This window comes from Thalassophryne amazonica, chromosome 10 (genome assembly GCF_902500255.1).
Source record: "Thalassophryne amazonica chromosome 10, fThaAma1.1, whole genome shotgun sequence".
In the NCBI taxonomy this organism is placed as follows: Eukaryota; Metazoa; Chordata; class Actinopteri; order Batrachoidiformes; family Batrachoididae; genus Thalassophryne; species Thalassophryne amazonica.
Window position 1 is genome coordinate 96,387,789 of NC_047112.1, and position 25,729 is coordinate 96,413,517.

A 25,729-nucleotide genomic window follows, 5' to 3' on the forward strand; every position below is an offset into this window, starting at 1 on the left:
GCTTAGACAGTCAGGGAGCACCCGCTCCTACTGCCTGGACTCCAGCGGATAGGAGCACCTTCAGACACCTAGAGGGCAATGCAGATGAAAAGGTGAATATCTGATTATGGTGTCCCTGAGACACGTTACTCCATGATTTGTCTGATGCAGTATTGAAATGATTACAGATCCAAAAATGTGCTCACCTCATTGGGCTTTTCTATGTTTTTATTTTTATGCCATCAGTTCAGCTCAAATTTGTGCTCGTTATACGGTGTTTCTAAAATCTATGCTCTTTGATCTTGACAGCTCTCGGTACACCTTATCCCATCAGATCTTAGAAGCTAAGCAGATCCCAGTTTAGTTCTTGCATAAGAGACCTCTTAGGAAGTTCAAGGGCAGTGTGTGTTTCTCCAGGTAACACTGGAACTGCGCCAGGAACCGCATCCGCCGTAGAACCACAGCAAAAACACTGAGAGAGGTCAATTTCAGTTTGTACAGGGGTCAAAAGTTAAAGTTGCTCCAATTTTGGTAAAAAGTGGTGCAAATTATTGGTTGAGCTAATAGAATTAATAAATGGAATAGTTTTGACTGTGTTGAGTGCTTGGTTTGCAAAGTAAAGCTTTAACAATGTCTGCATCCATTGTATTCTATAACATGTGACATATGCTATCCTGTAACATGATAACTAAGCATGATACATGATGCAAACTATTCCTTTTTAAAACCGTATTTACTCAACTAATAATTTGCATCACTTTTTACCAAAACTGGAGCAACTATAACTTTTGACCCCTGTACAAATTGAAAGTGACCTTTGTCACCATTCTTGCTGTTTTTACCTCATAACTCCACAACATTCATTCACAGATAGTTCAAACTATACCTTTTTGGAATCTTTATGATCAGACAAATAATATGGAATACCTTTCAATATGATTGGAGCATTTTTAAATTTTGACCCCTGTGTAATTCTTCAGTTGACCCCTTCTTGGCCGCCTATTGAAAGTTCATGTGGCCACTCGTCATTTTTAATAGAGTAATGTCTAAATTGTGTGCCAAATTTGGTGCTTGCATCACCATTTGAAGCATTTTTTCAGTTATCCACTGCACTAATATGGAAATTTACTTCAAAAATGTTTCCTCATGCTGAACGATTCAAGGAGGTAAATTACAGGTTAAATACCAACGTTTACTTGCTTTAATAACTCACTGTTTTATCTCAAATGTGAGAGTTTGTTCGCATTTGGCTTTAATGATTGTTAATTAACAGCTACACTGAGCTACAACAGGCTTAAAACAGTTTGAAAATGTTTGAGTCATGATGCTTTTCATCCAGATTTTATTGTTCATTGAACAGATTTAAGAATGAAGACCAGTAAGATAATAATTAAAGGGGTCGTATTGTGCAAAACCTTTTATGTCTTACAGTTCTGTGAGTGTTTTCACAGATATTTAAGATGAATTTATGTCACAGCTTGTTTAACACCTCTGTGACATATGTAACAGAAATAACTCAGATCATCTCATTTTACACACACACACAAATCTATACAGTGCTTATCCATTTGAAAACCACTAAGGACCTTTGGGCATGGTCCTTAATCCCCAGTTGCTCCCAGTGTGTGAATAAGTGAGTTAATTTATTGTGGGGCCATTTCATCTTGATTAACGTTTTGCTTGTGAAGGTTCCTGGATGCACCTTTCTTCCATAGCTTTCCACCTGTAATTTATGCAGCTAGTAGGGAAAGCTTTCTGTTGTATACTGTCATCTAGTGGAGGTATTGCTCTGAGTTAATCACTAGCAACAAATCGATAAGATTGTCTTGCTTAATGTATTTACTGAATGGATCGCCTTACAATCATTATCAGAAAAATTGCCCCTCCTGAGAAATTTTTCAGGAGCCGCCTCTGTTGCTAATTTCCATCCAGTGCAGTTTCATTTTTACACATCCACAACCAACTTATTTTACTACCAACTGCACTCGTGCATATGAGTCTAAACAAAATAAGGTTGAGAAATTGAGATCATACTTCACCAGAAAGCATTTGTGAGTTAGACCAGTGAAAATTGGTCTAAAGTCCAGCACTGTACAACCCAAATCAGAAGAAGATTGGGCGGATATGGAAAATGCAAATTAAAAAAAAAAAACAGTGATTCTTACATTTAGTTTGATGCATATTATATTGCAGACAGTACAAACTCAAGATATTTCATGTTTTGTTTCATCAACTTCCTTTCTGCATTTCAGGCCGGCAACACATTCCAAAGAAAGTTGGGATGCGTCTTAAAGTGTGGAACAGTAGGGGTTGTCATTGTGGAATTTTTCTTTGACATTTTCCACACATTCTCTGTTGTAGTGCTCTAAGTCAGGACTACAGGCAGACCAGTTCAGTACCTGTACCCTGTTCTTCTGCAGCTATATCTTTGTACACATTTCCACTGTGTGATGATCCAACCTAGACACCTCTGAGTCTAGAGAAGTCAATACCACTTCTGGACAAAGTTAACATCATACTTTTTGTTATTTTAAGTTATACGTGGTTTTTGTGACTATAACGCTGTATTATAGTGCTTGATAAAGGTTTCCCAAAGTAATTTTTTGCCTTTGTGGTTATATCAGCTATTGATGAATGACTGTTGTTGATCCACTGCTGTCTGAGGGATCGGCGCTCACAGGTGTTCACCTTACACTTGCACCCTTGCCCTTTACATACTGAAATTCCTTCAGATTCCTTGAATCATTTAATGATATTCTGCACTGGGAAGGGAGGAATATGTAAATCCCTTTGGAAATCTTTTTTTTTTTTTGAGGAACACAGTTTTTAATTTTTTTTTCTCACTAACTAGAACTTTCAAATTTTCTCATGTAACTGGAGATCCTCTGTCTCACCCTGTTTTGGATACTGCTTTTGCACCAAATCATTGTTATATTCACCTGTTGGCGTCACCTGTTTGAAATAATAAAAAATTTCCCCCATCTCAACTTTTTATGGAAAGTGTTGCAGGCCAAGGGAACTGGGATTTGGTGATCCTTCCCTGACTGTGTGTACTTTTTGTTTTTGTATATATTTTACATGTTTCCAATACATCTGTTGTTCCTGTGTTGGAAGGAGCTCTGGTCCCCTCCGCGATCACCACGCAGTTCACCGCCTCACTCTCCACTGGCCTACTGCAGCTACCCATACGCCAAACAACGAAACGGAGCAGACACACAAACAGGTACTGTCAGCTTCACTCTGACATCAACAATGCAAATGTACAATATGGACACTGTTTGATGTGTCAAACTAAAATTCTGTAACCAGTTGAGAAGGAGAACTTGTCTATGAAACTGTACATTAGCAGTGAATTTACATAGAGAAAACATTCTATTTCTTTCTTCTGATTTATGCTGTTGTCCTGCTTTGATATGCTCATTTTTAAAATCTCAAATATTTTGTCACAATTTTACATTTTCACATCTTGTACCTTCAGCCTATGAACATTCGTCACGGCCCACGGTTCAGCTGGAGCAGCACTCCTCGCCGAGTAAATATGCCGCCAAACCCCCTGTGGAGCACCCTGCTGTTCCACAGGTACAGCCACGTCATCTCACGTTTTTTTGTTTATATAAATATTCATATATTTAAGATTCTCTTCATAATTCTTAAGACCTTTGGTAATTTGTTTTGGTGTACATCTTGTCAGGCTTGCTCAGTGGAGAGACTTGATCAGCAGCCATTGGACTATTCTGATGATGACCCCTGGAGGATTACAGAGGAACAGCTGGAGTATTACACAAACCAGTTCAAAAACCTGCAGCCTGACCTGGGAGCGTTCATCCTGGGTGTGGCTCTCCCCATGCTGTGTTACACACTGATGTACTTTCTGTCAAACTACAGCGCATCTAATGTCGCTTTCTTTTTTTTTTCTTTGTTTCCAGGAGCTGTTGCAAAGGACTTCTTCACTAAATCTAAGCTCCCAATCCCAGAACTTTCCCACATCTGGTGAGTACTGACTTACAGTGACGTCTCTGTCCCGGTTCTGGTGTCGTTCAGGTGTTTAGAACCTCAGCTGAGAGCTGAGTCACGCAGCTTATTCTCAAAAGAAAAAGACTCAACAACACTATTTTCATTTTTTTTTTTCTGTGTAAATGAGTTGAATTATTGACAATTGTTGCATTTTTTCTTTTTGCCTGTAAATATTTGCCCAACTCTTGGACAAAATAACACAAGTAATTAATTACCATAAAACCACTGCAGAAAATAAAGCGGTATAAAACAACTTACTGGCTGTAAAAGTTGTGTAGAATCATGGAAACTGGTTGCATTTACAAAGAGTGCTTCATGGTTTCTCAGAAAATATATCTCACATCTTTGGATTCCATCGTTTCTTCCTCAGTGACTGAACAACTGGAAAAGGCTGCAATTCAGTGCTTTGGTCACAGGCTCCATCTCCACCTCAGCAGATTAAAACTTCTCCTTGTAAGAGTGTAAAATTATGTTATTTTAACCCTCTGCGGTCGCCTGACTGAATTCGGTCATATAAAAGTCACAGGACCGAATTAAGCTAATGTCCCATTAAGTGCACCAGACTCGGTCTCTGTTTCAGTGCGTTTAAAAAGTGCACGCTTCATGCTTATTCTTAAAAGAAAAAGACTCAGCAGAACTTCAAATTGTGGCTGATTGTCAAACTAATTATGCACTGCAGCGGCCTGGTGAAAACGTACGTATGTTGTCCCATATGGCAACATACCTGGGGGACTCTGGCTCATTTCCTTGGTCATTGGGAATTGAGGCTGCCATGCAGGTTTTGCTGAAATCTGATGATGTGAGCTGTGTTATACGGGCCAAGAGTGGCATGATAGTGAATGATATGATTGTGGCCACTCCGCATTTCCAGGAACATTGACTATGGCGCACTGCACGATGATGTTTCTTCCTCTGTGTCTGTTTTTTGTTAGACTGAAGCCAACCTCATTAATATATACATAAACATGTTGGTTGTCAGTTGCGTCTTGGTCCATGACTCTCTGAAACAATCAGGATAAGGCGTAATGTGTAACAGGGATGATGTGAGTGTCAGCCTATGTAGTAGAGAAACAAGCCATGGTGACCTCAGAAGGGGGCCACTTATCAATAAATCTAAATCCTTGCCGTCTACAGATGTTTGCCAGCTACCTGTTTAAGGATGTCAGTGTGCTGTAAACCTCATTATTTCCCCGAGAGGGGAGGGGACCAGAGAGAATTAGTGAATGTCTACACATGTTCCTGGCAAGGTCCGACGTTCTCTCTATATCCATCTTTGCTACCTAAGACTATGACATCCTAACATCATTGGTGTCAACATGGATAACATTGTGGCTATATCTAGTGTCATGTTCCTTGTTCTGTCTGTCCGTATGTGATGCCAGCACCCTAAAGTATGAAGCAGTGTCAGATGCTGTGCCCTCAGGTACACATTTAATATCAGCTGGCATGTCTAACCTGACTTTGCCGGTGTTGGAATCCCCTATCACTATCCCACGCCATTTCAGCCTGGGGATGGAGGTGGAGGTTGCCTGTAAGGTGTGAAGACTATCAATAGGCATTTCAAGGGCAGAGAAATGGTAAACAGTCAGGTTACTGTGGACCATACACCCAGGAGACTGAGCTTTTTGGGCTTTCTTCCACCTCACCACAGTCCAGAAACCATCATCTTTTACCAGCAGAGCTAAGCTAGTGCTAACCAGCACACTAGCTAGCCCAACACTAAGCTCATCTGCTGTGCCTGTAACATCATACTCCAAAGAACTAAGAAGCTGCTCTATCTTACAGACATGACTCTATAGGAGGGCCACCCTCTCTGACAGCATCACGCAAACTAGTACAAAGTTTGGTGCACTACATAACCACTAAACAAATTACAAGAAGTTAGCACAGGCTAAGAGCTAACAAAATAAACTAACCACTCCTAAGATTTAGACAGGGATGGAGTAGTGTTTTACTTAGCATTACAGTAGAAGTTCAAAATAAGATTAAAGCACAGGTAGTTAGATGAAAAAAAGAGACGATTACAACTTCTTGTTAAATAGAGAAGCGCTTCACTCCATTCATGTTGTCTGTGGCACAGGATGTCGGGCTGGGAAAATGATCGGGGAGGGACTAGCAGCGTCAGCAGAATTTCTTCACACGTTCTGTATCCAGTACCAAGTATCCATAACCTCTTCTTCCGCAGCCATGCCTTTGTAATGTGGGCAGAATATGGTTTTTCATTGATGGAAAAGATGTTATCTTGAAGGCTGTATATATTGCTCTAAAATCTCAATGTGCTTTTCTGCATTCATGGTGCCATCACAGAAATGAAATTGCCTTTGACAAGGGTATTGACACAACCTCGTGCCATGACAGACCCTGGCTTTGGACTTGTTGCTGGCTACAGCCTAGATGGTCCTTTTCACCCTTGGTCTGGAACGCATGGTGTCCATTTCTTCCAATAAAAGATCTGGAACACTGAATGACTACAGTACACATTTCCACTGTGTGATGGTCCAGCACAGGGATGTCAACACCAGGTTAATATAAAGCTTCTTTTTTGCAGAGTGAGGTTGTCAGTAAGACATTTGTGAATGTAACTGCATTTTAGTGCTTGACAGATGCTCCTCGAAGTAATCCCATGCCCATGTGCTTATATCAACTATTGATGAATGACTGTTCTTGATGCAGTGCCGTCTGAGAGATCGGAGATCACAGGTCCACCTTAGGCTCGCACCCTTGGCCTTTATGCACTCAAATCCTTTCAGATTCCTTGAATCATTTCCTGATATTCTACACTATAGAGAGAAATATGCAAATCCTTCCCAATCTTTCTTTGCAGAACATTGTTTTTAAACATTTTTATAATTTCCTCATGCATATGTTGGCAAACTGGAGTTCCTTTGCTCCTCAAACACTCAGCCTTTCTTGGATGCTACACTTGTACCAAACTGTAACTGCAGTCGACTGCTGAATCACCATTTTGAAATAGCATTATTTATTTTAACTTCATTACTAGCCCTAAATTACCTTTGTTCTAATTTGTTATTTTGTTTGTTTGTTTGTTTTTTTAGAATGTTGTAGACTTGAAATGCAGGAATGGACATGCGTACAAATATTAACAAATGAAGTTGACCCCACAAAACATGAAATATCTTGGGTTCATGCTGTATGCAATGAAATGGAAGTCAAAATAAATGTAAAAATCACTGTGTATTTTGTTGTTGTTGTTATTTGCATTTTCCATAGTGTCTCAACTTTATCTAATTTGGGGTTGAACTCGTACAGCTGCAGTCTAATGTTGTTACCTGTTGTGATACTTATCTTGTTAACTTATTTAAAGGGAGTTGAGTGACGTGGACAGAGATGGGGCTCTCACTTTCTCTGAGTTCTGCACAGCCTTTCACTTGATTGTGGCTCGTAAGAATGGCTACCCTCTCCCAGACAGCCTTCCTCCAACACTGCGGCTGCGGTTTTGGCAGCACGAAGATGTTATACCCGATACACCGGAGGTAAGACGAACAGGAAACTGTCATCTGAAATGTAATAATCTGTTGTGTTGTTCCTTCTGATCCATGAAGCTGTCCTGTTTATGCAGAGTGTTGAGGCTCTTATCGTCTTCGAGGATGCTGGACCAACACCCAGTCAGCTGGTAATCACAATCCCAATTCGTAAAAGATCAGTTAAATATTTCTAAGTGCATTTATACACAAACACACACACATACATACGCGTGTGTGTGTGGTATTCACAGGGCTTCAGTTTTTCCATATTTTGTTATGTTACAGCCTTATTCCAAAATGGAGTAAATTCATTTTTTTCTTCAAAATTCTACTCACAACACCCCATAATGACCAATATAAAAAAAGCTTTTCTGAAATTGTTGCACATTTATTAAAAATAAAAAACTAAGAAATCACATCACATATTTACACCATTTGCTCAATACTTTGTTGATACACCTTTGGCAGTAATTACAGCCTCAAGTCTTCTTGAATATGATGCTACAAGCTTGTTGCACCGATTTTTGGGCACTTTTGCCCATTTCTCTTTGCAGCACCTCTCAAGCTCCATCAGGTTGGATGGGGAGCGTCGGTGCACAGCCATTTTCAGATCTCTCCAGAGATGTTCAATCAGGTTCAGGTCTGGGCTCTGGCTGGGCCACTTAAGGACATTCACAGAGTTGCGCTCTGGAGCAGGTTTTCATCCAGGATGTCTCTGTACATTGCTGCATTCATCTTTCCCTCAATCCTGACTAGTCTTCCGGTTCCTGCTGCTGAAAAACATCCCCACAGCTTGATGCTGCCACCACCATGCTTCACTGTAGGGATGGTACCTGGTTTCCTCCAAACATGACGCCTAGCATGCACGCCAGAGAGTTCAATCTTTGTTTCATGGGTTCAGAGAATTTTGTTTCTCATGGTCTGAGAGTCCTTCAGGTGCCTTTTGGCAAACTCCAGATGTACTGCCATGTGCCTTTTAGTAAGGAGTGGCTTCTGTCAGGCCACTCTACGATACAGGTCTACAGACAATTCCTTTGACTTTATGTTTGTTTGTGCTCTGACATGCACTGTCAACTGTGGGACCTTATATGTAGACAGGTGTGTGTCTTTCCAAATTATGTCCAATCAACTGAATTTGCTCCAGGTGGACTCCAGTTAAGCTGTAGAAACATCTCAAGAATGATCCGTGGAAACAGGATGCACCTGAGCTCAGTTTTGAGCTTCACGGCAAAGGCTGTGAATATGTATGTACATGTGATTTCTTACTGTTTTCATTTTTAATAAATTTGTAAAAATCTCAGAAAACCTTTTTTCACATTGTAAGTTGCATTGCATTGTGTGTATGTTGTCATTAATTTTCACAGAGCAATTAGTGACATTCATGAGACTCAAGTGAATGATGATAAAAGGGGACATATCACTGCAGTGCTCTGGCATGTCGTACACAGTAGATATATTTTAGATTAAAAAATGTGCGCTTTAACTGGCACACGGCACTCCCACGCCCATTCAGATTGTATTTAAAGTGCACCCAGCCGCTACTATGTAGTAAGTAAAGTGTGATGCTTGCTACCTGATCCGAGTACCACGTGAACTGTGAAAATAAGGGCTCCAGTGAGCGGTTCGTGATCTAATATATAAAGCTGACCGTATGTGCATGTATGTGTGTGTGTTAGTGCATGTACACTTTCAACCTAAGGGCCCCAGTAACCTCCCCCTAGCAAGTTTGGTGTCGACTGCTTAATTACTGTGCCTGTGAATATATATAATGGTTTAGTTACATGTTATGCTACAAATAAATATTAATATAATAGAAAATACTTTGCATCAATTCAAATATTAAATATTATAAAATATTTAAACAATGTTTCCACACAATCAAACACACTGTAATAAAAATAATGACTTACTTTCACTCTTGTCAAATGAAGTTGCGTTTTCTTTAGTATTTTTTTGTTACTGTTGAATGCATCTTCCACCAGTGTATTAACTGGAGAGATCCTCACTGGTGGCTGTAGAGGGCGCTATCAAACTATGAATGTGGCCTCTCATGCTTGATCAAGTGGATGAAGTTGGAGTGAAGCCTTTGAGCAGTGAAATGCACTTTTTGGATGTCTGCAGGTATTGACGTGACAGTGCTGTGACTAAAATAAAGTGTTGCTTCTTTTCTGCTTTTATTTCAGGATCTGAGAATTGCAGAGAAACTCCAGCCGAGTTTAGTCACAACTAAACACGATCTGAAGGACGAATCGTGTCAACAAGGTTTAACAAGATCCAGTCATTCTGCATAAGCAGCCAGTCCAAAAAGCCTGGAAAATCCTTTCTTGGTTTCATGTCATCAGTCCTAATGTTGATTATGTCGTTGTTCCCATGTCTACAGATAAAAACACAAAGAGGGCCACAACATTCCGGGAGAGTTACACGCTACACATGGATTCTTTTCCTGAAAGACCAGGTGACACGAAAACCCAGAGATCTTCTATCTGCTGACTTGTTAATGAAATAATCAACAAATAACACACCAACTGGAAAACAACCGAACCCCCAATTGACCAATTAACATTTGTTGCCTTAAAATGGGAACAATACACACAAATTGCTGTAATTTGTTCATTCACCCAATTTAGATGTACGTAATTATCTACAAATTAATAATGATAGTTGGCACAAAGGGTCATATTAATTTTTCTGTTGCCCCTCTAATGTGCTGTGAAGAACAGCAAATAAATACAGAAGAAAAACCTTCATGTTTGACAGAGATTTGTGCAAATTCTTTGTGATTCATTAACACTGTTGAACACAGTATCGTTCTCTGTGGTCGTTATATTTAATCACTTCTGTCCCAGTAACACAACACACACTTTTAATCCTCTTTGGTTCCAAATTGTTTGAGTTAAACAGTAGCAACCGTGAGTTTTACCTTTCAAGAAAGTCAAACATCATGTGACCAACAGAATGGTGACATATGATTTCATATTCGTGCTTAATCATAACCATACGTGTATCTAACTGAACCAAAGTGAAATGAACCAAATTCTCAAAATAATCATTCAGTATTAAATATCCCCTAAAATTCAATTACATTTTTTCCATGAATCAGGTTGGTTAATCGTGTGAGATTTCAGACCATATATATCGGGGTAACGTTGGCAAAATATTTGACCGTTTCACATTTGGATGCATTGCTCTGCACCCTAACCGGTGTTCTGACGAGATGTCATTCCTGTCGAATGTCATTCCTGTCCTCTGTGCGCATGAGCAATATAGTCGGGATGTGGAACTGTCGATTTTATGCAAGATGCACAATTTGACAGAACACCAGCTGCGCGTGCTGCTAGCTGTTAGCTGAGAGCAAGACAAAGTTGTGTACCGATACTGCCGCCACCGCCGAAATGTGTGACTTTAAGCTGCCATATGAAAGTATCAGTGTGGATTCTGATATAGAATTACCGTTTCACATTTGATGGATTTTCACGTTTGATGGATTACTCCGCGCACTGACCGCTGCTGAGTGACTCTGCCTCAACTTGACGGTAAGCCTCGCCGACCGAATTACCTACAGAAAAATAAACCGTGCAAACGATGGAATTGAATTAGAATGGGAACGACCCCCTTGTGTCTGATGATTTGCGGACGTTCATGTTGTTATACGGTTGCAGATAGCCGTATTACAGCTCCGCTAACGCATCGCCGTAGAACTCCTTTTGACCGGCGATGTGTTAGCGGAGCCGGTAAAGCTCTATTTGCGACCGTATAACCAGCATGAACGTCTGCAAATCATCAGACACAACAGAGTTATTCCCTAATTGACCTTGGCCTCTGACCTTGACTTTGAACCCATTTATTTTTATTTATTTATTTTCCCGCAAAATCACATGACTGTACTTGCATCTAATGTTTGACCAAATGGTGTCAAAACTCTTATGTTATTCTCACACAGGACAGAAAACAATACTACTGCATGCAGATGTAACAGCTGAATAAAATGTCTGTCTGTCCATTTCCTTTATTCATTTATTTTTGTTTTTGTTGTTCTTCACAGAGCCGCCTCAAGACCTGGACCCCCAGCTGAGGGCAAAAAGCAGACCCAGGTGAACACAAATGACTCATGATGTTGCTTATTATACCCATCACAAACAAAAGTTTTGGGATGGCTATGACGGAATCATCTCAGATCTGTCCATCCCACTGCCCGTCCATAAGTCTTGTAAATGTAATGTCTCCCAAGCTGAATGGTGGATTTCACTGACACATCAAACACCATATGGAGATGTATATAAAGGAAAATAATTCCCACACAGCATCTTTTAGGGGAGATAATCAGGCTTTTGTTGTTGTTGCATTTTTCAATCACATGTATAAATGGAGACTCTGTGACAGACTGGTGCCTCACGTCCAATGACCACTAGGACAGGCTCCAGCTCGCCTTTGACCCAAACTTGGAATAAGAGAGTATAGAAAATGAATGCATGTTTAAACAGACCTATTGACGTCTTCAATACAGAGGTTGACTAGGTTGTTTATTCAGGTGTTTTATAACAGAGGTTTGGCTGCTACCAATATGCACTACATGCAAGCAGTTGGTATGGCAGAGTGCAGATCTCTGTTTCATTCACCGTAATTGTTATGTTAACCTCTCTGCCAGGTCATACTCTAGCACTTCTATTGAAGATGCGATGAAGAAGGCAGAAGAGCCGCCGACTCCTCCACCTCGACCCCAGAAGACCCACTCCAGAGCCTCGTCACTGGACCTCAACAAGCTCTTCCAGCAGGGCGCTCCAGGTACAGCTCCTCCACACGTGCACTCAGCTCCTCTCTGCTTTCTCACACAGGCGCACAGAGCAGGATCTGCCCGCAGTTGCGGTGCACTTGACAAATACGTCACTGTGTTATGTTTATGACAGTTCTCCTTTCGTGGGAGAACAAAAGGGGAAGATAGGTGGGCTTGGTTGTTTACTCACACACAACGGTGAGAGGCTCACGTGAGGATATACAGTCGTACAAATCTGTTTCTGAATCCCAAAACAGGTAGTATATTTGGTTTATAAGACTAAAATGTAACTGTCAAAAGTTAAATCGAGGTACAGCAAGATTAGTTAGTGGCTTAGTGAAATTGTGTTTGTGTTTTAGGCATGAAGAGTGGATTTTTGCTGCCTCCTCCTGCCCTCCCTCCCAGGCCATCGACCTCACAGGTAAACCTTTTGACAATAAGCTTACAAACAGTGAGAGGTTTGTTAAGGAAAGGTTACAGCTGTACATGTTTGTGCCTGCTGTCAGGTTCCTCACTTCATTGCTGCCGCAGAGAAGACTCCCCAAATTAAAGTACAGCAGGCAAACTTTGCAGACTTCAGTCGCTTCAGAGAAGAGGTGAGCTGGAAGCCTGATTTACTGCTTGTGCATTTGATTGGTTTGTCCACAGCGCTACTTGGCTATTTTTGTTTCTGACTGGAATTCAAGAGTTTGTAAATGTACTCAATAATGAATCATTCTGTCTATTAGCTGTTAAAAGTGTTCATCGGATAAAACCATAATTCCACCCACGTTTTCCACAGGCCTATTTTTCCACCTTATGTTTCAGATGTTACGCCGTCAGTATGTAACGGAATGGCTTAGACATTATACACTCATCTGCCACTTTATTAGGTACACTTTGCTTGTACCGGGTTGGACCCCCTTTTGCCTTCAGAGCTGTCTTAATTCTTCATGGCATAGCTTCAACAAGGTGTTGGTCCATATTGACATGACGGCATCACAGTCGCCCAACTGGATATCTGCTCTTTTCCAGACCATTCTCTGTAAACCCTAGCAATTGTTTTTTGTGAAAGTCCCAGTAGATCAGCACCTTCTGAAATACTCAGACCGGCCCATCTGGCACCAACAACCATGCCACGTTCAAAGTCACTTAAATCCCCTTTCTTCCCCATTCTGATGCTTCAGCAAGTCGTCTTCAAATCTAGATGTCTGAATGCATTGAGTTGCTACCATGTGATTGGCTGATTAGCTATTTGTGTTAACAAGCAATTGAACAGGTGCACGTAATAAAGTGGCCGGTGAGTGCATTGGTTTATGGCTGAAGTGTCAGTCAGAACAAAGTTGTAATGCCTCACTGGTTTTTACATTTGGCCTTAATATCTTTGATATGAGGTTGCAAATTGAAGCGTTTGTCAGAAAAAGACAAGGGTTCTATCTGGTCCTTCACTAACCTATCATAGCGCTATGTGCCTGGCATGTTTAAATTGGGGCAGCACAGTGGATTAGTGGTTAGCAGTGTTGCCTCAAAGCAAGAATGTCATGGGTATGATTCCCACCTGTGGCCTTTCTGAGTTTGCATGTTCTCCCCATGTTTGTGTGGTCCAGTTTCCTCCCACATTTAAAGACATGCAGGTTAGGTGAATTGGAAACTTTATAATTGTGCAGGTCTCCTTTGCAATCTCAGTGGAACTAACCTGATTAAATTAAAAAGTGTTAGGTTTATGAGCAGTGTTGCCACAGTTACTTTAAAAAGTAATCCAATTACTGATTACTCCTTGAAAAAGTAACTTAGTTACTTTACTGATTACTCAATTCGAAAAGTAACTAAGTTAGATTACTAGTTACTTTTTTAGTTACTTTCCCCAGCTGCCGACAACAACCCACCTCAACATGACAATGATACTTGTTTTGCCAAAACTCACTTTATAGTCACCCTTTCTTGACTTCAATGAAAATAAATACTTGTTTTATAAAAAGCAAAATAAAGACCTCTTTCTTGACCTCATATTTAACTGTTGACAGCACTGTAACAGTAAAACTTGCATTTTCTAACCTACACTGTTTATAAATGTAACTATTAAATTCATTCTAACATTTTTCTAACATTTAAATTCTCTCTAAACATTTTACTTGTCGAAATTATTATTATTTTAAGTAGTATTAGTAGTTATAGTAAAAAAAAAGGCTTCAAAACTGGACCTTTAATCTAGGGGTGTTGTGGGGAGGGGGGCACATCCCTGCCCCATTCCATCTGGATTCGCCCCTGCTTTGGCGCCTGAGCACAAAGAATGGATAACATTTATTTATGCAGAAAACATGACCAGATTTTCAGGTAAGAAAGTTTTATTGCATTTTCACATCATGTGGTCCCCAGAAAGAAAGTTTAGATGCATTGGAGTGGAAAAATAGTGTTAGTTGGTAACGTGTCGCAGAGGATCAACTGTTTCTAGCAGCAGATACGGAGCGGCTCGGAGAAAAAAAAGCATAAAAATGTCTTTGTAAAGCTCAGTGCAGGTGTGCTGTTGTCACCGCGCTTTAAGAGGTGAGGACGAGTTGAGCTGCTGCAAAAAACCGTGGATGAAAAGCTCACAGCTCGCTTAAAGTGGGCAGTTCAGTCAAACCCCGACCTCCTGCCCACGGACCAAGTTTAATGCTGCTATCGACCCACAACGTAAAAATAATAGTAACGCACAGTGACTTGGAGAAGTAACTTTAATCTGATTATTGATTTGGAAAGATTAACGTGTTAGATTACTCGTTACTAAAAAAAAGTGGTCAGATTAGAGTAACGTGTTCCTGGCATCACTGTTTATGAGTAATGACAGGTGCCAATCTCATTGATTGACTTTACTGTAGGACTACATACAACATACCTCATGAACAATGTAAATTTGTGGCCCAGCTTTGTGCTCACTTTTGGTGCCCTCTCGATTTATTTTATGCCTACCAAGGTGCAGTTTTATCACACAGCACAATGCCACAGATGTCGCAAGATTTGAGGGAGCGTGCAATTGGCATGCTGACAGCAGGAATGTCAACCAGAGCTGTTGCTCGTGTATTGAATGTTCATTTCTCTACCATAAGCCGTCTCCAAAGGCGTTTCAGAGAATTTGGCAGTACATCCAACCAGCCTCACAACCGCAGACCACGTGTAACCACACCAGCCCAGGACCTCCACATCCAGCATGTTCACCTCCAAGATTGTCTGAGACCAGCCACTCGGACAGCTGCTGAAACAGTCGGTTTGCATAACCAAAGACGTTCTGCACAAACTGTCAGAAACCATCTCAGGGAAGCTCATCTGCATGCTCGTTGTCCTCATCGGGGTCTCGACCTGACTCCAGTTCGTCGTCGTAACCGACTTGAGTGGGCAAATGCTCACATTCGCTGGTGTTTGGCACGTTGGAGAGGTGTTCTCTTCACGGATGAATCCCAGTTCACACTGTCCAGGGCAGATGGCAGACAGCGTGTGGCGCCGTGTGGGTGAGCGCTTTTCTAATGTCAATGTTGTGGATCGAGTGGCCCATGGTGGCGGTGGGGTTATGGTATGGGCAGGCGTCTGTTATGGACGAAGAACACAGGTGCATTTTATTGATGGTATTTTGAATGCACAGAGATACCGTGACGAGATCCTGAGGCCCATTGTTGTGCCATACATCCAAGAACATCACCTCATGTTGCAGCAGGATAATGCACGGCCCCATGTTGCAAGGATCTGTACACAATTCTTGGAAGCTGAAAATGTCCCAGTTCTTGCATGGCCGGCATACTCACCGGACATGTCACCCATTGAGCATGTTTGGGATGCTCTGGACCGGCGTATACGACAGCGTGTACTAGTTCCTGCCAATATCCAGCAACTTCGCACAGCCATTGAAGAGGAGTGGACCAACATTCCACAGGCCACAATTGACAACCTGATCAACTCTATGCGAAGGAGATGTGTTGCACTGCATGAGGCAAATGGTGGTCACACCAGATACTGACTGGTATCCCCCCCAACTGCACCTTTCAGAGTGGCCTTTTATTGTGGACAGTCTAAGGCACACCTGTGCACTAATCATGGTGTCTAATCAGCAACTTGGTATGGCACACCTGTGAGGTGGGATGGATTATCTCAGCAAAGGAGAAGTGCTCACTATCACAGATTTAGACTGGTTTGTGAACAATATTTGAGGGAAATGGTGATATTGTGTATGTGGAAAAAGTTTTAGATCTTTGAGTTCATCTCATACAAAATGGGAGCAAAACCAAAAGTGTTGCGTTTATATTTTTGTTGAGTATATATACTTGGTAAGGGGAAGCACTGAAAATACAATGAAATTCATTTAGATTTAATTTGCTGCAAGACTGATAACTGTAGACTGACAAAAATACATATGTGAGGCTGGTCGTTGCCATTTAATCTCCTGATTCCCAGAAAATGTAAACATTTCTCTGATTGGATTGAGAGCAGTCATCCAGTCTGCACACATTAGAAATGTTCTCTGTTCCTGCTGCAAAACAGGGAGATGAGAATGTCAAACTACTGACCAAACATTATATTTCAGTCATAGCTGATGCTTTTTAAACCATTAAAATTGTTGTGAAATAAATGCAGAGTATAGGCTTTTTATTTCATATTTTAGATTTTCATATTTTATTTCATATTTTATTTCTCCATAATAATCGATTAATTCAACACAACTGGGTGATATACTGTCTAGTCAACCCTTTGCTTCTTTCTCCTGTCTGAGCTTTTTTTTTTTTTTTGCTTCCTGATGTTACTGGCTCAGCCTGTCCCTTTTAAAAGATGGGATTATGAAATATCTCGTGTGGTATTGTGGGAGGTCTGTGTGGTTTTGTGCTACTTGTTTTATCTCCAGCTGCTTGCAATGCTCCCCACCAAACAGTTGGCGGTGGCAGTAGTGCACCAAGTTGAGTTAAAACCGCTTTTAAGTGGGGAGTAGAAGAACAAGATGGTGACCTGCCTGCAGTACTGAAATGTTAGAGAGCTCTGTTCAGTTCTGGAAAATAAATTTGTGTTCAAGAAGTTAATACGCCTGTTCAGCCCCTGTTAATTCAGCAGATAACTGAAACAATCCTTCACTTGGTGATACAAGCATCAGATTTGGCATGAATGTTCTTCATAAATCAGTGTTTGAGAAAAAAGTGCGGGCCACTTGAAAATCCAATATGGCGGCCAGGTAGGGGTCAATGAAGAATGACACAGGGGTCAAAATTTTAAAAAGCTCCAATCATATTGAAAACTATACCACATTATGTATCTGATCACAAACATCCCAAAAAGGTATAGTTTGGACTAACTATTACTGAATGTTATGGAGTTATGGGGTAAAAACAGCAAGAATGGTGACAAAGGTCAGTTTTAGTTTGTACAGGAGTCAAAAGTTAAACTTGCTCCAATTTTGGTAAAAGGTGGTGCAAATTATTAGTTGTGCTAATAGGACTAATAAATGGAATAGTTTTGACTGTGTTGAATGCTTGGTTTTTGTAAAGTACATGTCAAATAATGTCAGCATCCATTGGATTCTATGACGTGACATATGTTACCCTGTAATGTGACATTTTTCTGACAACACATTAAATGTAAAACCCTAATATCTGGGTTTTTTGGGGGGTTGAGGGTGTGGAGGTTGCACTTAGTCTGATTTTTTTTTTTTTTTTCCCCCCGGCATGAAATACAGGGAGACATAGCGATCAGCTTGTCCTTCTGTCTGTTCGTGCTTGTTAACGTGATATCTCAAGAGCTTGTTGAGCATAAGCATGTACTTAGATCATCCCCCAACACTTTGTATTACTGATTTTTGGGTACGGGGGGTCATCGCCTGATGATTCTTGTTTAATTTGATTTGGGAATCTTGCATTTGGCACAGATCTTTAACATTTCCTGTAATAACATTGAACTTCCCAGATCCGGATAGAACTGTAGCAGCTGCATACTCAGTCTTTTCAACACATGGAAGAGGAGTGTGAGGTAAACCAGAGAACTACATGCAGCAGTCATCAATTCCTTAAGAGATAAAGGCAAATGACGTCTCTCGCTCTCTCCCCCTCTAGCTGTTTCCTGTCTCTATCAAAATAAAGCCTGAAAAGTGCTCCCCTCTCTAAAAATGTAAAATAAATAAATAAGTAAACAACTAAGCTCTCACTATGTATAGAAGCTGTTTACACCAAATTTGTTTACTCCATTAGGGCCCCGTCACTCTAAATACGAATGAGCACGAGCCAAGCCGAATCAGGCAGAATGTAAAAAAAACAAAACACAATTCGTGCCACATCTGGGCTGGAATAAGAATTGCGGAGGACAGCCGTCCGAATACACAGGCTGCACTCCGCCCCGCCCCGACTGATTCGTTCACACGTAGCGGGCGCGTGTGTGGTGGTTGCATGTGTGGCGGGTGCATGTATAAACCCCAGCCCAATCTGAACCAGCAGTAAAGATCCGATCTTCCAAACAGAATCGTCCGTCCTCATCGGCACTTGCAGCTGCCGGATGGCAGGAAGCCCCGCCATCTGCTAAAGGGCTGATGCCAGTGTGAGTGTGAGAAAGAGATTATTTCGTAGTGGACGACGCATAATTATTTCGTAGTGGATGACGCATCTTCCCTCGGATCATGGCGGATGTCACCATCCCACTTCGTACCCAGGTCAACGGATGACGTGACAGCTGATGGATGGCAGCGTGGCTGGTCGTCACCGTGCAGTGGGAATAGCATCTGGAGCCGTTCCAAAGGTAATTACTTACTTTGTTTACATTATATTGCCTTGGTAAACAGTTGCAGTGTCAGTCTTTCTAATAGTTTCGAAGATGTATCGGTTATTACATGTTTATTACAGTTGTGACAACACGTTCAGCTGCGCTCGCTGGTCCGCCAATCAGACGCGCTTACACACTGCGCAGCAAATCTGAACGGGCTGTTACAGCCAGAGCTAAACATTCAAACCGGCCACCCGAATTTGCCCCGACTGTTCGGAATGCACGCAGAATGCTGATGGAGGGTTTTGATTGCGCCTTGACTTGCCGGATTGGAGGTGGAATTTTCATTCAGACGGCGTTTCAGGCTCATTCGGCCTCGAGTGTGACGGGGTATAATGTTTAGAAACAGATTAGTTTTGAATCAACAATATTTATTTCACTTATGATGGATGTAAAATGTGCTTCTTTAAGTGCATGTTGTGGGGAATGCGAGAACCAAGTGTTTGTCCTCCAAACTCTCCTACATTTGAAGGACTCAGATGCAAAAGTCTGTTTTTTTTTTTTTCTCAAATAGAGAAAAATGCAATTTAAAAATGGAAATTTAAGTCAAAATCCATTAGAAATGGTCAGATTTTACATAAAATGATAATGGTATGTTTGAAATGTTTTTAATATTGTTTTTAATAATAAAAGTCATGTGCACATTGGCATAACAAAAAAAAAAATGCGTGGTTTGGGATCTGATTCCTTCCACAAATAATGTACTGATGTAAATGGACTGACATTTGTATCTTGTTTTTCCACCTGAATCAGAAGCTCAAAGTGCTTTACAGTGATGCCTCAATATTCACTCATATGCACCCCTGGAGCAATTTACAACCCCAATTCCAATGAAGTTGGGACATTGTGTAAATGTAAATAAAAAACAGAATACAATGATTTGCAAATCCTCTTCAACCTATATTCAATTGAATACACCACAAAGACAAGATATTAATGTTCAAACTGATAAACTTTGTTGTTTAGTGCAAATAGTTGATCATTTTTAAATGGATGCCTGCAACATGTTTCAAAAAAGTTGGGGCGGGGCAACAAAAGACTGTGAAAGTTGATGAATGCTCAAAGAACTCCTAATTGGAAACAGGTGAGTGTCATGATTGGGTATAAAAGTAGCATCAGCAAAAGGGTCAGCTGTTCACAAGCAAGATGGGGCGAGGATCACCACTTTGTGAACAACTGCATGGAAAAAATAGTCCAACAGTTTAACAACAATGGTTCTCAACGTTCAATTACAAGGAATTTAGGGATTCCATCATCTGCAGTCCATAACATAATCAGAAGATTCAGAGAATCTGGAGAACTTTCTACACGTAAGCAGCAAGGCTGAAAACCAACACTGAATGCACGTGACCTTCAATCCCTCAGGCGGCACTGCATTAAAAACTGACAAGGATTTACCATGTGGGCTCAGTAACACTTCAGAAAAACCATTGTCAGTTAACACAGTTCGTCGCTACATCTACAAGTGCAAGTTAAAACTCTACCATGCAAAGCGAAAGCCATACAGCAGCAACATCCAGAAACACCGCCGCCTTCTCTGGGCCCAAGCTCATTGAAATGGACAGACGCAAAGTGGAAAAGTGTGCTGTGGTCTGATAATCCCTTGCTTTTGGTAAGTCATGGATGTCGGGTCCTCCGGACAAAAGAGGAGAAAGATCATCTAGATTGTTACCAGCGCAAAGTTCAAAAGCCAGCATGTGTGATGATATGGGGGTGTGTTAGTGCCCATAGCATGGGCAACCTACACATCTGTGATGGCACCATCATGCTGAAAGTACATTCAGGTTTTGGAGCAACACATGCTGCCATCCAAGCAACGTCTTTTCAGGGATGTCCCTGCTTATTTCAGCAGACAATGCCAAGCCACATTCTGCACGTGTTACAACAGCATGGCTTCGTAGTAAAAGAGTGCAGGTACTAGACTGGCCTGCCTGCAGTCTAGACCTGTCACCCATTGAAGTGTGTGTCGCTTTATGAAGTGCAAAATACGACAACGAGACCCCGGACTGTTGAACAACCGAAGTTGTACAAGAATGGGAAAGAATTCCACCTACAAAGCTTCAACACATTAATGTACTCAGTTCCAAATGCTTATTGAGTGTTGTTAGAAGGAAAGGTGATGTAACACAGTGGTAACATACCACTGTCCCAGCTTTTTTGAAACGTGTTGCAGACATCCATTTCAAAATGTGCAACTATTGCACAAAACAATAAAGTTTATCAGTTTGAACATTAAATATCTTGTCTTTGTGGCATATTCAATTGAATATAGGTTGAAGAGGATTGCAAATCGCATTTTGTTTTTATTTACATTTTTCACAATGTCCCAACTTCATTGGAATTGGGGTTGTAGGTGTCTTGCCCAAGGGCCTTCAGTAACTTCCACCAGGGATTTGATCCAAGGAGTGGTTAAAGCCGACCACTTTAACCACTTGATTGTCACCTCTACTATTGTATGTGAGCTGGATATCTGACATGGTGATCAGATTCTAATACTTACAGCATGATACAAGGCCAATGACATGATTTCTTAATGATACTCCGTTCTGAAAATTTTCATGCTTAAGCCAGAAACACTCACTTCTCTGATAGATGTTTCCAGAATTTATGATTTTGTTTAAAAATATAGATGACTGTAACACTGTACTGAAAACAGGTGCAAATTAGGGGCTCTGAGACTGCAAATACTTCCACTTAGCCTGATACGAGGGCTGTCCGTAAGTATAGGTCCTTTTTATTTTTTTCAAAAACTATATGGATTTCATTCATATGTTTTTACGTCAGACATGCTTGAACCCTCGTGCGCATGCGTGAGTTTTTTCCACGCCTGTCGGTGACGTCATTCGCCTGTGAGCACTCCTTGTGGAGGAGTCGTCCGCCCCTCGTCGGAATTCCTTTGTCTGAGAAGTTGCTGAGAGACTGGCGCTTTGTTTGATCAAATTTTTTCTAAACCTGTGAGACACATCGAAGTGGACATGGTTCGAAAAATTAAGTTGGTCTTCAGTGAAAATTTTAACAGTTGATGAGAGATTTTGAGGTGATTCTGTCGCTTTAAGGACTTTTCACGGTGCGAGACGTCGTGCAGCGCTCTCAGGCAGCGTCATCAGCCGTGTTTCAGCTTAAAACCTCCACATTTTCAGGGCTCTGTTGATCCAGGACCTGTGAGAGAACAGAGAAGTTTCAGCAAAGTGTTTCAGCATTTTATCCGGATATTCCACTGTTAAAGAGATTTTTTTTAATGAAAGACGTGCGGGCGGATTGCAGCGTCGGCTCGCAGCCGCCGCTACGCTCCGCCACCGGAGAAAAACACCTCTGTTGAAGATTGAGGAAAAGTTGGAACATCTCCAGCTGATAAACAATTTCTCATATACTCACTCCACTGAAAGCCATCAAAAGCCGCCTGATTTTACAAATGGTTATCACACGGTGGTGTTTTTCCTGTGCCGCCGCACCCGCGTCGGCCTGGCGTCCCGACGCGCGGACCCTGCTGCACGTCTTTCATTAAAAAAATCTCCTTTAAACAGTGGAATATCCAGATAAAATGCTGAAACCGACTTCTTCTGAAAACTTCTCTGTTCTCTCACGATGTCCTGGATCAATAGAGCCTGAAATGTGGAGGTTTTAAGCTTGAAACAGGCAGATGACGCTGCCTGAGAGCGCTGAGCGACGTCTCGCACCGTGAAAAGTCCTTAAAGCGACAGAATCACCTCAAAATTTCTCATCATCTTAATTTTTCGAACCATGTCCACTTCGATGTGTCTCACAGGTTTAGAAAAAATTTTGATCAAACAAGCGCCAGTCTCTCAGCAACTTCTCAGACAAAGGAATTCCGACGAGGGGCTGGACGACTCCTACCACAAGGAGTGCTCACAGGCGAATGACATCACCGACAGGCATGGAAAAACTCACGCATGCGCACGAGGGTGCAAGCATGTCTGACGTAAAAACATATGAATGAAATCCATATAGTTTTTGAAAAAAATAAAAAGGACCTATACTTTACGGACAGCCCTCGTATGTCCCTCTTACACCACATGCAGAGTTTATGCATTAGTCCAACATATGCATTAAATTCAAATTTCTTTCTCCACCATCAGAGATGTCTCAAAACCGTTCCTTTTGTACCATGTTGAATTCTCATTACTCTGATTCAGGCCATTAACACACACACACACCACCACACAACACACACACATACATATATATATATATATATATATATATATATATATATATATGTATGTATATAAATAAAATGTACAATAATGTATAATTTATGTGGTTAGTACACTTGGTTTCAGTGCTGAAGGTTCCCCGGTTCAAACCCCACCCTTGCCACATTTCTCCATGTAATATGGAGTTATGTCAGGAAGGGCATCTGGTATAAAACATGTGCCAATTCAACAAGCAGATCCTCCTCAGATTTGCTGTGGTGACCCAGAGTGAAGGGACTTACTATATATATATATAATATATATATATATATATATATATATGCACAGCTAACCAAAAAGGTAGCTGATAACAGTTAATCCGCTAACTGAAAAGTTAACTTTTTTAATTTTTTTATTGACTCCAGTACACTGGCAGCTACTGATACTTCTGAATAAATTCAGAGGTAATCACAAAAACAATGAGCCAACACTTCTGTCTAAGACCAACCTTCTCTCAGCAAAAGAGACCTGGTGGCCAGAGAGGGGGAAAAGGAAGAGGAAGAAAAAAAGGATTTGTTTTCACAGACATATAGTCTTGCAGATGTGTTGCAGGAGACATTCACAGCAAGGCAGTTTTACTTATGGTTAAAATTTTAAACAAACTAATTCTGGACAAGTTATTGAAATTGACGTCACCTCTCATTTTTACAAAGTGAAACTATCAACTATATGTTTTAGTTTTGAAGTAAAGCACTAATTCTGGATGTTTAAACAGAAACGTGCCGAAAGGAATTATGGGAAAATTCAAATGAGCTGCTCTCACTCCTCCTCCCCTCCGTCAAAATGTACGTGTCTAACACTCAAACCTTCAGGAATTAATGCATTACTTTAAAAAAAATATGTGCAATATCATATTTTCACTTTGTAAAAATGACAGTTGCTGTTAATTTCATTAAACTGTCCAGAATTCGTTGGTTTTTAATGAAACCATGAGTGAAAGGTGCTTTGTGCTTTATGTCTCCTGCCTGCTGTCTATCGGCATGTTGAAAGTAAATTACTTCTTTTTTTTTTTCTTTCCCCCTTTTACTGGGGGAGGACTGAGCTTCTCATAGTGGTCTGTTTATTGCAAAGGACACAACAGGAATTAACATGTAGGATTTTAGGTTTTACAGATGTTTCCGACTGTTCAGCTTTACTCACTATGTCAGCAAAAAAAAATGTTAGCAGACTGAAAGTTAGCGGAACAAATTGAGCGGAAGCTAATTGGTCTGCTGATTGTTTTTTTAGAGTTAGCTGAAAGCTAATCCACTAACGAAAATGTTAGCTTCGCTAATTAGCAGTTAGCAGATTAGCTGAACTGTGCCCACCACTGTGTGTGTGTGTGTATGTATGTATGTATGTATGTGTGTATATATATATATATATATATATATATATATAAAACTTTAATGTGACACTTCTTGGAGCAGGACATCAAATATGTTGGAAACCACTTCAGTATTTTGGGGAAAGTTACTGAAATGTGACAAAATGCCAAATGTTGCATTTAATAGTGTGTGTGTGTGGGGGGGGGGGGGGGGGGAGGGGGGGGGGTGGTGTCCTGGTTCTCCCCTTATCTGAATCCACCCCTCTATCAAGTGTCATGACAGAGATGTCTAAAAGCAACAGGCTCATATTCTGTAAGAGTAAATCCAGATTTCTTCACATCTGAATTTTTGTCCAATGTGAAAAAAGGAAAGATGCTAAACTGTTGTATTAACAGGTTCAGTTTTCACAATCTGATGGGAAAAACACAAGAAAAGCTGTTCAAAAATCAGGCAGATTATCCGTTACCATTGTCAAGAGGTAGTAATTATTTTTACATCCTCTGGGAGGCAGAGTGGAGCGGAGACTCTAATATTTCCCTGACTGGGCTTCTGCAGTAGAAATGAGATGTGGAGGTCAAAGGGCACAGACTGGCCCAATCATACCTCTTCCTCTTTAGATGAGGTATAATTCCTCAAACCTTACCTCTTAACCCTTCAGGGAGGAAAAGGACAATCTGTGCACTGTCTTTGTAATCACGGGTGGCATTTGTTGAATTCGGTTCAACTTGCCTGCTCACTACTACTGCTCTTGTAATTTCAACTCCTCTTTCCACCACTGTGGAGTATCACCATCTCCTCACACATGCTGCTGACTCGACTTAATTGACCAACCAGGATGGAGGGGCCCGTATCGTATGTGTATATTTTTACCGTGGTAAGCTGGCTGAAACTCACACCTGCACAAACCCCTCAGAGTCATTCTATAGACCAGTGACCTATAGCGGCAGTTAAAGATAGATTCTGCCACATAAAGTACAGTAATATCAAGTTAAGGGTGAATATTTGACACCACCTCTTGCTTGAAACTCTTGGGAGAAGAGCTGCTGTTGGAGTGAAAGTGAAAAGGCATCGTTTCTCAATGCATACACTGTTCTTTATTGGCACATGGTTTTAAAAAATACTGTAAGTAGGGCTATGAAACATTCACTTTTACCTGATTCAGTGTGAGCTGAGGTATCAGGAGAATTGCATCTATTGTACTCCTCAAAGATAATTTTT

At 40.9% G+C, this 25,729-nt stretch overlaps 1 protein-coding gene across 3 annotated transcripts in view; it reads left to right on the forward strand.

The window, feature by feature from the left end:
- Nucleotides 1–25,729, forward strand: part of reps2 (RALBP1 associated Eps domain containing 2) — a 102,227-nt gene that overhangs the window by 25,813 nt on the left and 50,685 nt on the right. For 2 of the 3 annotated variants that reach the window (XM_034180562.1, XM_034180564.1), the window contains exons 3-15: nt 1–92; nt 3,094–3,202; nt 3,458–3,558; nt 3,671–3,809; nt 3,906–3,969; nt 7,319–7,487; nt 7,574–7,627; nt 9,662–9,740; nt 9,859–9,933; nt 11,521–11,569; nt 12,124–12,260; nt 12,609–12,670; nt 12,756–12,845. The exon at nt 1–92 is cut by the window's left edge and continues 69 nt beyond it. In XM_034180562.1, the coding sequence (XP_034036453.1) occupies nt 1–92; nt 3,094–3,202; nt 3,458–3,558; nt 3,671–3,809; nt 3,906–3,969; nt 7,319–7,487; nt 7,574–7,627; nt 9,662–9,740; nt 9,859–9,933; nt 11,521–11,569; nt 12,124–12,260; nt 12,609–12,670; nt 12,756–12,845 (1,220 nt within the window). The remainder of the gene's footprint in view (nt 93–3,093; nt 3,203–3,457; nt 3,559–3,670; nt 3,810–3,905; nt 3,970–7,318; nt 7,488–7,573; nt 7,628–9,661; nt 9,741–9,858; nt 9,934–11,520; nt 11,570–12,123; nt 12,261–12,608; nt 12,671–12,755; nt 12,846–25,729) is intronic. The other variant, XM_034180563.1, reaches the window with a different exon arrangement.